Source organism: Maylandia zebra, linkage group LG3 (assembly GCF_041146795.1).
Source record: "Maylandia zebra isolate NMK-2024a linkage group LG3, Mzebra_GT3a, whole genome shotgun sequence".
Lineage (NCBI taxonomy): Eukaryota > Metazoa > Chordata > Actinopteri > Cichliformes > Cichlidae > Maylandia > Maylandia zebra.
In genome coordinates, this window is record NC_135169.1 from 42,719,327 (window position 1) to 42,733,677 (window position 14,351).

The 14,351-nt window shown below is 42.5% G+C and overlaps 1 protein-coding gene across 4 annotated transcripts in view; it reads left to right on the forward strand.

The window, feature by feature from the left end:
* Positions 1-885: 885 nt before the first annotated feature.
* The window catches only part of LOC101465092 (protein phosphatase 3 catalytic subunit alpha), a 66,277-nt gene continuing 52,811 nt past the window's right edge, over positions 886-14,351 (forward strand). For 2 of the 4 annotated variants that reach the window (XM_012919979.4, XM_004554363.4), the window contains exon 1: positions 887-1,177. In XM_012919979.4, coding sequence (XP_012775433.1) covers positions 1,117-1,177 — 61 coding nt within the window. In that variant the 5' untranslated portion in view covers positions 887-1,116. Of the gene's footprint in view, positions 1,178-14,351 lie in introns of all 4 variants that reach the window. The other 2 variants (XM_012919977.4, XM_004554364.4) reach the window with 2 other exon arrangements.

The following is a 14,351-nucleotide window of genomic DNA, read 5'->3' on the forward strand; positions in this document are numbered from 1 at the left end:
AAAAGGTCTTTCCCGTATGTGTTCAGCTGGGCTGAGATCCAGTCGCTGTGAAGACTGTCCCTCATAACCTGTATGAGGGGTTACTGACATCAGAATAAAACAGATTCTTCATATGATTAAAATGATCAATAGGAGCAGTTTTATATTGATTTCCTTTGATCGTTCCCTCTGGGGAACATGTATACCCAAACCTGGCAACCACATTACCCTGGAGCATAACAAAGTCATGAGAACCTTTCACTTTAAGGGTCAAAGGTGAATTCTTTGTCTTCACTTTGTCACATGCTATCTTTGCAAATATTGATTTATTGTCCCAGGGTTGCTGAAAGAGGATGCACATGGAGAATCTGATGTAGAAAGGTCAGGGGGACCTCTTATATATAAGCATTAAGGAATCCTTTACTTCTCAGTTACTGTGAGAATATTTTGCTATAATCTCATAATATAATCTCATATTTTACTTCTGAATTTTTACTTACGTCACAATATGCAATGAGACTTTTTTTTTTACTATTATTCAAATCTGCTTTGTTTTGTTTTGTGTGTAAATGACTTGTTAATATATTTTTAAAGCTAGCTAAACAGGTGTAAATCTTTTGAGAGCTAATTTCCAGCTGTTTCCCCAATCTTTTCAATATGTTGACAGAATGTTTCAGTTTTTATCTTTTTTTAAAATTTAAATCGTTAGGGACTGTTTATTTGTGCACTTTAACCAGTGTATACATTCATATTCATCCATACCAGTTATTAATACCAGACTGACACAGAAACAGCCCTTTGATGAAAGTGGATGTACGGGCATAGGCAAACTGTCACTCTCGACCAATGGGCGAAGCCGCTGTCACCAGGAGGCGGGTCTTGCGAGTCAGCACGTTTGAGTGCAGACTGCGTTGAGACAACTTGATACAGAGTAACAGTAAATCAGACAGAGCTGCTCCTACAGCACCAGCAGTGAAATTGTAACCCTGTTGCAAGTATTTTTGGCCGCTGATAGGACCGAGTGAGATCACTGCGGTCTCTTTCCTCGGATAGACTCACGAGTTGTTCGGCCAGAGCAACGCAGGGACCGTTTTAAGTCTCATTTCTGCCCTATCTTAATTTTATATCACACTGGAAATGTCCGAAAACAAGCCGAATGATGAACCGAAGTTATCTACGACGGACAGGGTGGTGAAATGTAAGTGTTGCTTTTCGTGTCATATTGAAACGAGACGCTACCACAGCTCTGGGTCTGACCAGCACAAGCAGACTTGAAGAATTCACGGTCGCAGCAACAGCGGGCGGCAAATGTAGTCGAAAAAAAATTGTTTGCTGGCTAGGGAGGAAGAAGGGTGTTAGCCGAGCTATGACAGCAGCAGTAAACTAGGAAGTCAGGGTAACTCCAGTTTGTAGACCAGAGCAAGAATTTAGCATGAAATGTGTCACAGTCTGTGCGCGAGGCGTTAGACGCGGTACAGCCGCTCGTCTGTAAATACTCGGGGTTTTTTTTGCTGTTTTTTTCCCCCCCTATTATTAGTGAATAGCATGCTACCAGCGGTGTGACAGATGCATGAGCGTTTCGATTCATATATAGTGCACAGGTTTACAGTATGCATGCAGATGTTGCAAAACCGTTGCATTCAACCCCAAGGGCGATTTTCCCTCATTTTGCATGCATCGTCAAACAGTTATACCAAGGCTCCTCTTCTCTCTCTCTCTCTCTCTCCCCTCTCTCCATTGCATAATACTGCTTGATGTCGTCTATTTTGTAATCTCACATTTGGGGGTGTTCATCGTGTGCTTTGTTCGTGTCACACACGGTGGTTCTTCCTGCACTCTGTGTTTACACGTCTGACATTCCACCTTTGCAGTCTACCATAAGAATGCAATAAAGATCATAATCGAGGCAGCCTTCCCTCGAAATAGGAGCAATGCAGCCTGCCCAGTTTCGTGTCACTTGACGTCTCATGTGTACTTAAAGGCAGCACACTTAAGTTGCAGCATTCAAGCCTATTTTTGTGTTAGCATGTGGGCACTTCAAAGTGAAAAATACCCCCCTCCTCCTTTCTCTTGTTGGAAGACAAAAGCTTTTCCACACAAGTGAGATGACAGAATGTGTTTACTCCTGCTTGCTGGCACTAGTTACAACCCCCCAAAAATCCTCTGCAGCTCCAGCCCAACAGGGATGTGCAGGGATCACAGTGTGCGCACACACACACACAAGGGGACTGTTGAGTGATTTTTATTCAAGTTTAGCTGGTTGAGTTCAGTCGATTGAAATGATTGGATCATCTCAGAGCATTAAACGTCAAGATTTATGCAAGAAAGTTGGAATGAATCGGTCTGGGATTGTTGACTCTGTGTTAAAAGACGAGGTTGTGCACCTGGTTGCTCAACTCAGTAAGGAATACAGCTCTCCCGTGTTGCAATCTCGGACTTAGGACTTGACACTTGAAACAGAAGAAAACGTTTCACAAATATATCTGCAGCCATTTTTTTGTAGCTACATTTTGCTCCAAAAAAATAAGGGGTTGAGTGTTAAGAGTCACTGTATGTCTTGGGTGCTTTTTGTAATGAATATTTCAAGAGATCATACCCCTACAGTCTCCACCAACTTGAAGGCTAATGAAAAATATATGGGACAAGCATAAGTTTTAAAGAGACAACAATATCACTGGGTGACCGGTCTTGTTGCATGGATCTGAAGCTACATCTTCCTCTGTCATGCAGAGGAGATGCCAGATCTTCATGCTCGGCTCTGTGGATATTAATCGGGTTGAAATGTATCAATTAAACGTTAGAGGGCCCTGTCAGTTAATCTCGGAGGCCAGCTCACTTTTAAACCTTGTGTCAAGCTCAACAAAGTAATTTTGCTCATTTTTCATTCATCAAGTTTCGAGGACTCAGTGTTTTGGTAATGCATCAGTATTATGACAACACAGGCGCTAGCTGTGTACAAAGCACCTCCAAAATAACTGCAGGCTATAGGTGTGAAGTAATTTGTTTTCAGCTGCCTAGCTTGCCGTGCTACAAGGTGTCAGTCCAACTTATCATAAGTGCTTTGCATCCACCTGTTTTCAAAATTCATTATCATAATGCTCCTGAAAGCCAGCACTGCATAGTAATTGAGTTTAATCAGCTAAGGCGAGAGAAGTTGCTTAATTTTTCTTGTGCTTTCATCACTTGCAGGAATAAACACGTGAGCAATTTCCAGTATATATTTCAACAGACTTGACTGTGTTTGTAGCTGTTTTTTTTAATATTGTATATAATGCTTGGTGGATCATCACTGGATGACCATTTTTTTAATGCTCGGTTAATTAAGTGGAGTTTAAATAAGGATTATCCTCTTATGGTAATCCTGATTATTAGAATTCGTGGTCATGATTTTTTTGTTTTATTTTGCTACAATTAACAGCAAAGCTTTTTCATTATCAACTAATGAGTCATGTAGTCTTTTATTTTGAAAACCCTGTTTACATACTGATATTGCTGAGTTTTGTCCAGCACTGTATAAAGCAAAGATGTAGCAATGTCACATAAAAAGTTGGTAATATGGTTGTCATGGTGCAGTCGTGACAACCTCAGCACGCCAAAGTAAAGCAAGCGCACTAATAGTGTTTTTCCATCAGCGACCGAGAAACTGGGCCTCCGAGCCCCCAGCGGTGCGCTGGGTGCTTCTCTGCGAGTTGGGGATGGATAACATCTGACATTTGACTTTTGAGAAGAGGCCCCCATGCTCAGACATGCGTGGGCTGGAGAGACGGCGGTGGTGACAGCGGCGCGATGCCAGCCACTGATCCCAGCTGGAAAGCCGAGTCATTTATAGAACAGAACATTAAGTAATGCCACAGACTTGATCCTCGCCTTACGTGCGATCACCTGCACACAGACCCGCCGCATCGTGCTCATAAAGCGACCTGTGTGCCATCACAGTGTTTCTTTCTAATCGAGTACAAGCGCTGTGTATTGCAGAGCTATAAAATTACCAGTCGTGAGTAATTTTCCTTGAGGTGTTGTCATTCTGAGTAATATTTCCTCATTACAATTCATAAACCTTGTCATCAGGTTTGTTTGCATGGGAATAGGATTGCTGTGAGAAAGTCAGGTGATTTATAACCATCGAGGTTGTTTATAATTTTAAACCCGTGCCAGTCTGCTCTGTCTGTAATTTGTAATGTTAAAATTTCAACTGGGATTTTTAATTTTTTTTTCGGTGACGTTTGTGTTACCTTCCACTCGTACTTTGGTTTGGCACATAATTTCTTCATCTTGCGAGCAGTCATTTTTATTCAGAGGGAGTAAGGACGTAGATTTGTTGCTTTGTGAGACGGAGACAAAGCAATAAAGATGGCATCAAATTGTCTTAATTAAATTGGAGTTGCAGAGATGTGTTGTGATGAGACAAATACATTACACTCTGTTAAGTTGTGCTGCTACTAATGAATAGAAAGAACCCGTTTGAAAGCGTTAAAAGAAGAAGAGGGGCACTTTTGGCCATTATTTTTATTTCACTTTAGTGGGATACAAAAAACACTCTCTGGGAGCTTAAACATAATGTTGGGTTAGTAGGTTTGTGAGTAATTAATCAACATTTCTGTGATCAAGTAATTTTTTTTTAAGGAGAGTTGCAGTGAGTGTCTGTATTTCTTCATCTCATGAGACAGCAAACAGATTGTAGCTGCTCCTGTGTGCGCGTGTGAGTGTGTGAGAGCAGCAGTTAATCTAAGGCTGCGATTGGTCAGACAGCTGACCCGTGGGTTGCTTGAGCCGATGCTCCAGAGCAGGCACTTAAATGTCAAATTGTCAATTTCATACCAAGTCTAGTTTAATTATCTTGGGAAGGAAATATCATCTTGATCTAAAAAAATATATTAACTGTGCACGATCAAAAAGGAGTTTGGGAGGCTCCAGCTGCTGTCTTGCATTGCGTTTCAGTGCCAGCTTTCCCGAGTTATTCCAGACAATGAGTTTGCAAGATTTAGTTTTTGCTTTCTGCTTTTGAACTCTTGAGAAAAAAGTTAGTAGGTCACTTTCCTAGGTTTCATAAGTCATCAGGGCCGCTACTTTCCAATTCCTTGACATACCTCCTTCGCATGCGAAGAAGTCTGGGGTTAGGAGCCTGAGGGAGGGTGGGCCACCTCCTCCACCTTTTGAATCTTCTGACAGCAGTCCACTTACTCAGCTCAACCCTGAAATGTCTCCCATAGCTGCAGCAAGATAACCGAACTAGCTATTGGTGCCTGCCATGTATGTGCTTGTCTGATCTCCTGTGAGGTTTCCTTTTTTTCTTTCTTTTTGAGATTTGATGGTTCTGATAACAATGCATTGCATCATGGCCTGAAAGGGAAGACCTGAGCTATCTCTGTTGTGGTACAACAGTAAGATATACGGTCTGCGGTATTCCAAACCAGAGTAAGTGCACCTTTACTGCTCATTAGATTAAAGAGGAATTAGGCTCTGTTGTGGATTTGGGGCACAGCAAAGCAGCGGATTTGGACAGATTAAGCTCCATATAGGGGGATAAAGGCAGCTCTGCTCAGAGGTTGTAATCTGACTCCATGCATTAGCTGCTGCTCTTGCTAATTCGTGTGAACAAATGGATGTTGGTTTTCGAGGGGAAAAAGTGTTTACCTACCTTTGCATTTTCAGGTTGTTGCTAAGCCTGCGAGTAGATTTTGGGGATTTTCAATCCTTTGAACTTGTGCTGTTGATACACTTGTCTAACCAGTACACATTCATAAGCAGCAGTTCTGTAGCTTATACGTTGATGGAAGCATTTTTACTTTGGCTTTTTAATGTAGCTGCTTTCTTCATAAGGTGCCTTTTAATCACCAAATGTAAAATACCCAGAGTAGCATCTGTGACCCAGTGACTATAACACTGTTTTATTGTTTTTTGGGGTTAAAAAAAATCAACCTCTACATAAACAAATCCTCAGTTTTTTCCCATTTCATGGCATGTACACACCGACACATGTTGTTGCTGCTGCTGTGAGCTACAGTGGCTAACAAAAGCCATTTGCAGCAGAGGCAGGAGTTATGTGTCATTGGATCCCTGGTTGCAGAACAGTCACAAATCAATCAATATAGTGTCTGCAACACATGTAACTACAGGCTGCGCTCCCAGTACAATGAGTGTGGGGGAGGAGAAGCTAACCCAGTGAACTGGGAGCAGTCGGGTGGCTGGGTTATATTAGAGGCTAGTAGAGCAGTAAATCTGCTTTCTCACTTTGACTCCTACTTGGAGGGCTGAGCATGGACAGCCTAGGAAGACACTAAATTTTTATAGGAGTTGTGCATCCGCGTGTGCACACTCGTGTATACAGGCATGCACGTTAGCTGCAACACTGGACACATAAAGTTAATTGAGAAAGCAGATTTTGGTAGAATTTACATTAAAAAAAAACATCTGTGTGCAGTTGTTTGGTAGCTTATGTTTAGCAAAAATTGGGGAAAAAGTTTTGTCAAAGAGCGTGCGTCATTGGCTGAACAACACTCGGTTCAATCAGCAAGCTGCTAAATCGTTATTTGACTTGATCCTGGAGTAATTTTGTGCTTTTTTTTTTTTTCTTGCATTTTGTCAGTAACAGTTTGGTAAGTTAAAATTATGACTCCATTTGACAAACTTATGCTGGGAAAACAAGTGAGTCTGTATTTCGGCTATGAAGTAATTGCTCGGGGGTTTGTGAAACACTAAAGACTGAAGTATAATTAATTCCATGTAACTATGTTGAGCTGTTTCCCACTCATAAACTTCACCTCGGATGTGCCTCTTAGATAAATTAATGGCCACCCATCTGTATTCGGCAAGTTATTTGAGCACGATGTGTGTGTGAGAACGATGAATTTGGATTACTTTTGGATAATCGCCGCATTCTCTATTTTGAAAATCTGCTAACCAGCTGCCTTGTATTATTCCTGCAGCCTGCCTCGCCAGCCACTTTACTCTTTTGGTGGTCTTAGATATCATTCAGCTGCTTCTTCAGTGAGAGGCTTATCTTGTGGTCACGTCCTATAATAATTCAAATCGTCGTGGCAACGTTAGTTTTTGTTCTGCTGTGGAAACAAGCTGCAGCCCACCGGATGACCACTCCAACCAGATCCTGCTAAAGGAAAACGATAGATAATATAAATTCTGGTTGAAGATGTGGGTGTGAAAAGTGAAGACAGCCTGTCTCTTTTTAATAACCAGCAGGAGGCGATGGCTGCGGCTGCAGCAAAACTTCAGGTCCTGTGGAGGTTTATGGGAAAACAGCCCTCATGCTTGACCTCAGTAGACACTTTCCTGATAACTTTAAGGGCTCAGTCACACATTACGGGTCAAACTGAATAAAACCTAAAGTTCATTTTGTGAATTTTGGTCATTCTACGTTTGAAAAAGGAGCATTGTCCATCACAAGAGTGCATTTTTGCTCTCAGGTTCGCCCGCTCTCGTCTCACATCTGGTTTCAAAAAAGCAAGGTGGTAACAGCTTCAAAATGGGACTTCAGAAACCAGTGGGTGACATCACAGTAGCTACGTCCATATATTTCTTCACAGTTTTATGATGACAAATGCCTGACCTGCCATTTCATGCCAAACTCACAGAGGCTGCAGAACAAGGACTGCAGGCCAGGACGTTGTAGGTTGGAGTTCAGTATTGAGAGACTCATGGGAGAAGCAGCTGATCAAGTTCATTATTTTTATTAATTTAAGGAATGGGACAATACAAAAGCAGTTTGAGAATTGCCAACAGTTTGATCTATTTCATATGTGAGTTTGCTAAAGTCAGAACAGTCTATTTTCTTTTGCAGCGTGAATGCAATTGAATCTGCATAAGTGAATGAATGTATCAGTTACAGATAAATGTTAACACCTCCAGCTTTATTCTCTGCACAAAGAATCGCAGTCTCTTAATATATTTGAACCTGCATGTACGTGCACACGTGGCCACCTTTAACTGCTCTGTGCATGAGACAGTTTTCACTACCCTGAGTAATGTTTTGTGAGCCTAAATACAATTTCTCTGCAGTAATGTGTTTATCTAGGACAAATATCCCGCGTGTAGACGCACACAGTATTTTGGCCTCAGTTTTCATGCCATGCTATTAAGCAGAGGAGTTTCCTTGTGGTGAAAACATACCTGCATGCTAAATGGGAGACTCTACTTCCTGGATTAGGTCAAGCCCCTGCATGGTGCTGTGTGACAGATGCAAACACAGTCGCACACTCTCCTGTGCTGGGCCAGGCAGTTGTTTGTATTTAAATACGAGCAGAATGAGTAAAGCCATCTGCTGGTTGCCTGTAAATGGTAGATTAGTAAGCGGAGAAAGCCATCCACAGGGGAAAGGGATGTTGTAACTTTTATGCCCGCTCATCAGCTCAGCGCATGCACAGGAGGGGAATGACACGGGAAGGGTACACAGTGTTTCATGGCTAATGCATGTTTGCAATTGCATCTCACTGTTATCATAGTAGCATCTGCACTGGTTGACACCCACACACGTATACATACTGAGGCTGATGCAAATGTGACCTGTTGAAGATGAGATGGATATGCTGTTTTCTTTTCATTTCCAGCACATTGGAGTTTGCACCAGGGAGCACACAATAAACTCAGCAGATGTAAAACTCATATATTTTATCCATCATTATGACTTATCGAGGAAAGGTAAACCTCAGCTATGAGGAAGTCTGATACGATGGCTCTAGTTTGCCTTTTTTTTTTTCAGCTCGACACCGTGAAAAGGGACGAATTTCACAGGAAGACTGAGAAGAACCGTTGCTTCCTGTTAATTTCCCTGTTTTCTCATTGTGTTTTGATCATGCTGTCGTAGCAGAGCAGGATTTTACGCAGAATTCCTCGTTGCCTTCTGGGTGTAGCATTCCACTGTAGTGTTTGTTTTGGCAGCGGTCTGGTTTGGCACGTTACTGAAGCACCGGGAGCAGTATCAGCCAACATGGCATCAGGATTTAGACATGTTGCCCCGGTGGTTTGTGGCCAGTGACGAGTTTCAGGCCTTAAAAATGCAGTTTGACATTTTCCAGGCCAGGACCCATAGCTATGAACCAGGAGAGTAAAGTATCTGTGGCTCTCGTATTAAATACCGTGTGTAGCAGTTTCCAGTTGTCTGGCTAAATTAATGAAAGAATCCAAGTGGACTCACCATCCTCCCTTACCTTCTTATTAATCCTTTTATTTCAGCGAGCGCTCGAGATTTCTTTTACACGACGAGAAACTCCGTCTTTAATTAATCATCATCAGATTTTATGTATATACTTCAGTAAGGCTGTAGCAAGAACACACACACACTGAAATATTTATTTATGTTTCTGCCTGAGTGTTGGATAATGCGATTTCGTTTTAAGGAATTTAAACAAAGAAAACAATTCATTTTCACTCTTTGCTGAGAAAAGTCAAAGCTATTCCTGGGTTCTGCACGTTTTCTGCACATTTTTGCTTTGCAAAAATTATATTCATTGAGAAGACCAGCAATTACGGATGGGTGTTTAAGCACATTGCATGCTACGTGGCTGTACTGTGTAGGTTCATGGTGGATCTTGGTGCGTTAGATCCTGGTGCACCTTTTTCCCCCCTTGTTCTTCCAGGTGTTATCAGCTTACTAGTTAAAGTACCCAGCTTGTGGACAAGAGAGAAACTCCAGCTATACAAATACAGCTGGAGGTGAGTCGAGGCCCCAAGGTTTATTTACCCTCATTCACACGCGTTAATTATAGACCACCTGGCTGAAAATTAACCCTCTTATTCCATGTGCTGGTGAATTTGGCGTGTGCTTATCTTGGATTACCTCTGGAAAAAAAAAATCTGTCGTTGCTTGTTGCCGTGTTCTATAGTTGACCTGAGAGGAAGTTGTCTGGTGAGACTGGCATTTGTCTAATGGGATATAATGATTTTGGCTGAAATGCTTTATCAATACAGCCTTCAGGATATTACTTAAAGTTTTCACCTGCAAATGTTTCAAACCTGTGAAACATTTTTTTTGTTTGTTTTTCCAGTTTTACTGCCAAGCTGTGTGTTTTTTTTTTGTTTTGTTTTTTTGTGCTCAAAAAAGGACAAAGAGGCATTAAGTTTGCCCAAGAGCTGATGATTTCAGGCCACTCACTTCCTCCCACGTGGAGAGTGGAGCAGGAGGAGGACCACTGGCTGGCCCACTCACTCAAAACATTGCAGAGGCTGACCGAAGCCAGAGTCGTGACTGTGATGTGTCTCTGCTGGTGAGGGAGGGGCTTGGGGTTAGGCCAGCTCTAGAGGTGGCATATATATACACACATAATGTTCCCCTGCCTTTGCTGTTTCGTCTTTTGAATTAGGCCCCAGAGACAATTCAAAAAGCTCCAGTAAATTTCCTCTGGGATTACTCTCCACGTAATTGCAAGTATCTTGTTCTAAGTTCCATGATAGACCTTAGCTTTGGCAGTAACTCAAGGCAGAATTTGGCCTCGGCTGTTGCCACGTCAAATCGAGTCCAATCATAGGGCAAACTGATATCCCATTAGTCTGAACTCACAATATGCCTCGGCTAGCCAGATTGCGGCGAGGTTAGTGTGTCCCATGGCTCCGACTGATTATGTGCCTGTCCAAACACCACCAGAGTGCCATACATTACAGTGACCAATCACTTGTGCATCCTATTCCCTGTTGCACTCAGGGTATAAATATATATATTCTTTTGGGCTTGCCACTCAGGAGCAGTTCCATTTTTGCTTTATTGATTTGCATGCAGGGAGATTTTCAGCAAACTGCTGCTGATGCACTAGTCAGCTGTCACCGTTGTGCGTGTTCATACGTGTGTCTGTGTGTTCTCAGGATCGTGTAGTGACGACTCTGAAAAGCGTCAGATGCGAGGATGGAGGAGGAACCTCTCATTCCACTCATTTTTGTGTGTGTCTCGTGCCTGCATATGTGCGCGTGTGTGTGTGTGTATTAAATTTAGTGAAAACTGAATCATGAAACTGTGGGAGACGTGTTGTTTCAGCTAATCTTCACTCCATGTGAACTCCCGAGCCAAAGATGTGATCTTTTGTTGGTAATTAATACCGTTGTCGCACCCCAGTCCTACACACATATGCTCCCTTGCTGTCATGCTCTTGGCAGCCTATTTATTGCTTTTGTATATCATGCAAGCCTTTCATACTAGCCTGCCCCCACATAAACTGGTAAGGTTGCAGAGTGACACAGCAGCTAAGTGGTGCACAGTTACTGCTGCGCTGCAGGTTTGGGTATGTCCACATTCATGTCACACAGTCTCAAGAATACTAAGGAGTACGATGTCTTTGACAGCTTTGCTGCCGAGGCTCGACAGTTTCACAGTTTGCCTTTTTCCCCCCGTTTCTTGTAGAAATGTCAGACATACTGTACAAGACCGATTATTTTCTTGTTTTACCTGCTCACTTATTTTTGTCTCTGCCTTGTATTCCAGCAGTATATTTTATATTACTGTCTTTTTCCTCTATTTAGCTGCACTTCATCCATTCCTGCTTTCAGCTATGACTGCAGTGTTTTTTTTCTAGGCCACCGTCTGTATTTCATTCAGCATTTCCTTTCATTCCCTTTTGCGCACTTGCTTGCTCAGGCTGCTGCTCAACTGTGGCAGACCCACGCTCCAGGCCCGTCTCCCTGTATAGAACGTAATCCGATCCCTCGGGAGGAATGTGGTAAGCCTAGGGGACGGCCAAATCGAGGTACAAATCAGCTGGTCATCCAGCAGATTGTGTATCTCAAAGTAATTTTAAGCGACACTTGAGCAGTAATTAGAAGTGTGGACTCAATTTAGCATTTAGCCTCCACTGCTCATAATTCATGGTTATTATTTTATTTCAAACACTCCATGACAGCAGGGATGTAAGACAATAGTTTTAAGCTGAATTAAACATAAGTCGAGTACTTTCTGTTTTGCAGCCAGCAGTTAAGAGGGCCAGAGGCTTCATTTTAGCCCAACAGATGGTGCGAACACAGTACAGTTTTATGCAGTCCCACAGTACTGGGCTGGAGCCCTGCATGGGATGTCTCTATAAAGCCTGTTTGCTTTTGATGAAAGTAAATATAGTGTGTTAGAGCAGCAGATAACGTAAACACCCTGCCCAGGGTATGTGACAGTGCGTTTTGTCCTTGTTTGTCTTTCGAGGAGGAAATGGTTACCTGAAATTTAACTCCAGCGTTTTTCCTCTTTCTTTATGTAAACATGGACGTTATTCAGCATTTACAGTGCAGCGTGATCCGTTCTGGGGAAACCCAGAAACTGTTTTTAATAATTAGAGGGGAAAAAACTGACCCTCCACCCTCCTGTGTCTGATCTGAAAATGTAAGTGCAATAGAAGAAAGTCAAGACTCCCTTCAGGCACTCAAGCTGTCAAGTGAGCTGAACATACTCTGTGATCTGATCCTCAAGAACACATGAACCTTGGAGCAGCCCTGTTTATCCCAGAGGGATCAGGGGCATGACCCAGGCCGCACACTGCTGTTTGATCCACACAACCCAGCAGTGCTCGGAGTCTTATAAAGGCGCTGTCCATTGCTTATGCTCTCCTCTTTGATTGGATGCTGGCTGGCGGATGGCTTTTCAATGCGATGCTTTAACTGCCTTTAATCTCACGGCTGCTAGCAAAGCCTGCACAGATGGTGCTTCAGCATAATACTCCTTTAGTGAGTTTTGAAAGTGCTTCCTCTGCTATATGGGGGTCAGGCTGGCAGCAGGGAAGGATGATTTACTTTACAGTCACTTTTAGCCTAGAAGAGTTGCATAACAGCAGCTACTTCAGGAGCTTCGTCACAGATTCTCCTGATATATAGAGCTCCTCTGGGGTGCTAACAATGGCGAGACAAGATGCGTGTGCGTGGTTAGTGTGGAGTTATTGCTCTTGCTGACTCAGAATTCCTTTGGTCTTTAGAGATGTAATTCCTTTGTTGCCCATCCTCTCTCCAAGTCCAGCCACGTGCTGCTTTTGCTTTTCTTTCTTGGCAGTCAGGTACCCCTGCTGGCAGGAGAACCCACCACACCCACACAATTTTGGCCTAGAAACAGCGATAGGCTTGAGAGGTGGGCGTGGGTAAGGGGGAGAAGGAAGCAATGGCAAAGGAAGGGAACTCTTAGGGGCCTTGTTGACTTGGCAAGAGGCGGGAGGAGGTGGCTGGCTGCGCCATCCCATTGCCTCACCACCTGTCCCCTGAAAAACCACGGTCAGTCTGCCAGAAATAAAAACTCTGCCATGGACCTCTTGGATGCAAATGCTTGATCCCACAAAAATCCTTGCTATAATATAAGTACTTTATACTTTCAGTATTATTTCTTTGCTATAAATACTTTCAGTACTTAAGTTGAATCATTTTGTTTGCCATTTCTGACCTATCCTAGTTATTTTGACATGGCATGGAGGAATGCTTTTCACATATGAGATGTAGCTATTCTTGTGTGGCGGGGAGGGTTTTCCCCAGTCCACACATCATTGTAATAGTTGGCAGTGCGGTATTCATTTTTAAATCAAACAGGTAGCGTCCCCAGCTGAGAAGAGTGGGGGGGTGGGGGTTAATTAATGATGAGGAATATTATCTACAGCTCAGGCTCTGTTTTATTTGGGTCAGCCTCAGGTCTGGTATGCTCCGTTTACCAAGTGTGGTTGCAAATATAGACTGGCCTCAACCCCTCTGTATGTGTCTAGTAATTGCATTCTAGAAATGCCAACATTGCGGCTGCCAACAAGCCCTCCTTGGGAGGTGCGATCACGCCTGTTGAGGCATATTATCTCTGAGGCAAGCTGTGAATGAGTACAGAAAACACTGAAGTCAGTTGGAGTTTCTGGAACGTAAAAGCATTTCGCTATTGATTTGCGCTCCATATTGTTTCACGTTACATAACACCGTATCCAGTTAGATTCTTCACTGTGTCATATGTATAGATTTGCAGTTGGATGTTTGATGTTGTTGTGCGTCTTGGTCCAGAACTTTCTCAGGTGATAGATGAAATGTCACAGTGTTGTATATAAATATGATCCCAATTTTTCAAGAATTCATGAATGTACTCTATTAACGAGACTTAATGTGTGTAGCAAATGTGTACTTTTCAGACTTCTCTTCGAAAGGTTCATATGTGTTTAGAAATTTTTACAAAGGTCTGGCAAAACAGCTTCAATAATGATCTCTACAGCTGACATCGACAAGCAGTGAAATAGTGATTTATTTACTTTCTATTTAGAAACTAAGACTGGGTAAATAGTAATATATCATGTCGCTTGTCGAGCTAACATGATGCATTTTATTCTTACACATCTTCCAGTTTGAAAAAGTTTTAAAATGTATATGAACTGCAATGCACGAATGCAGTAATTAGAAAATAAATTGGGATTAAATTAAAATCACTATAGATAACGTGTTCA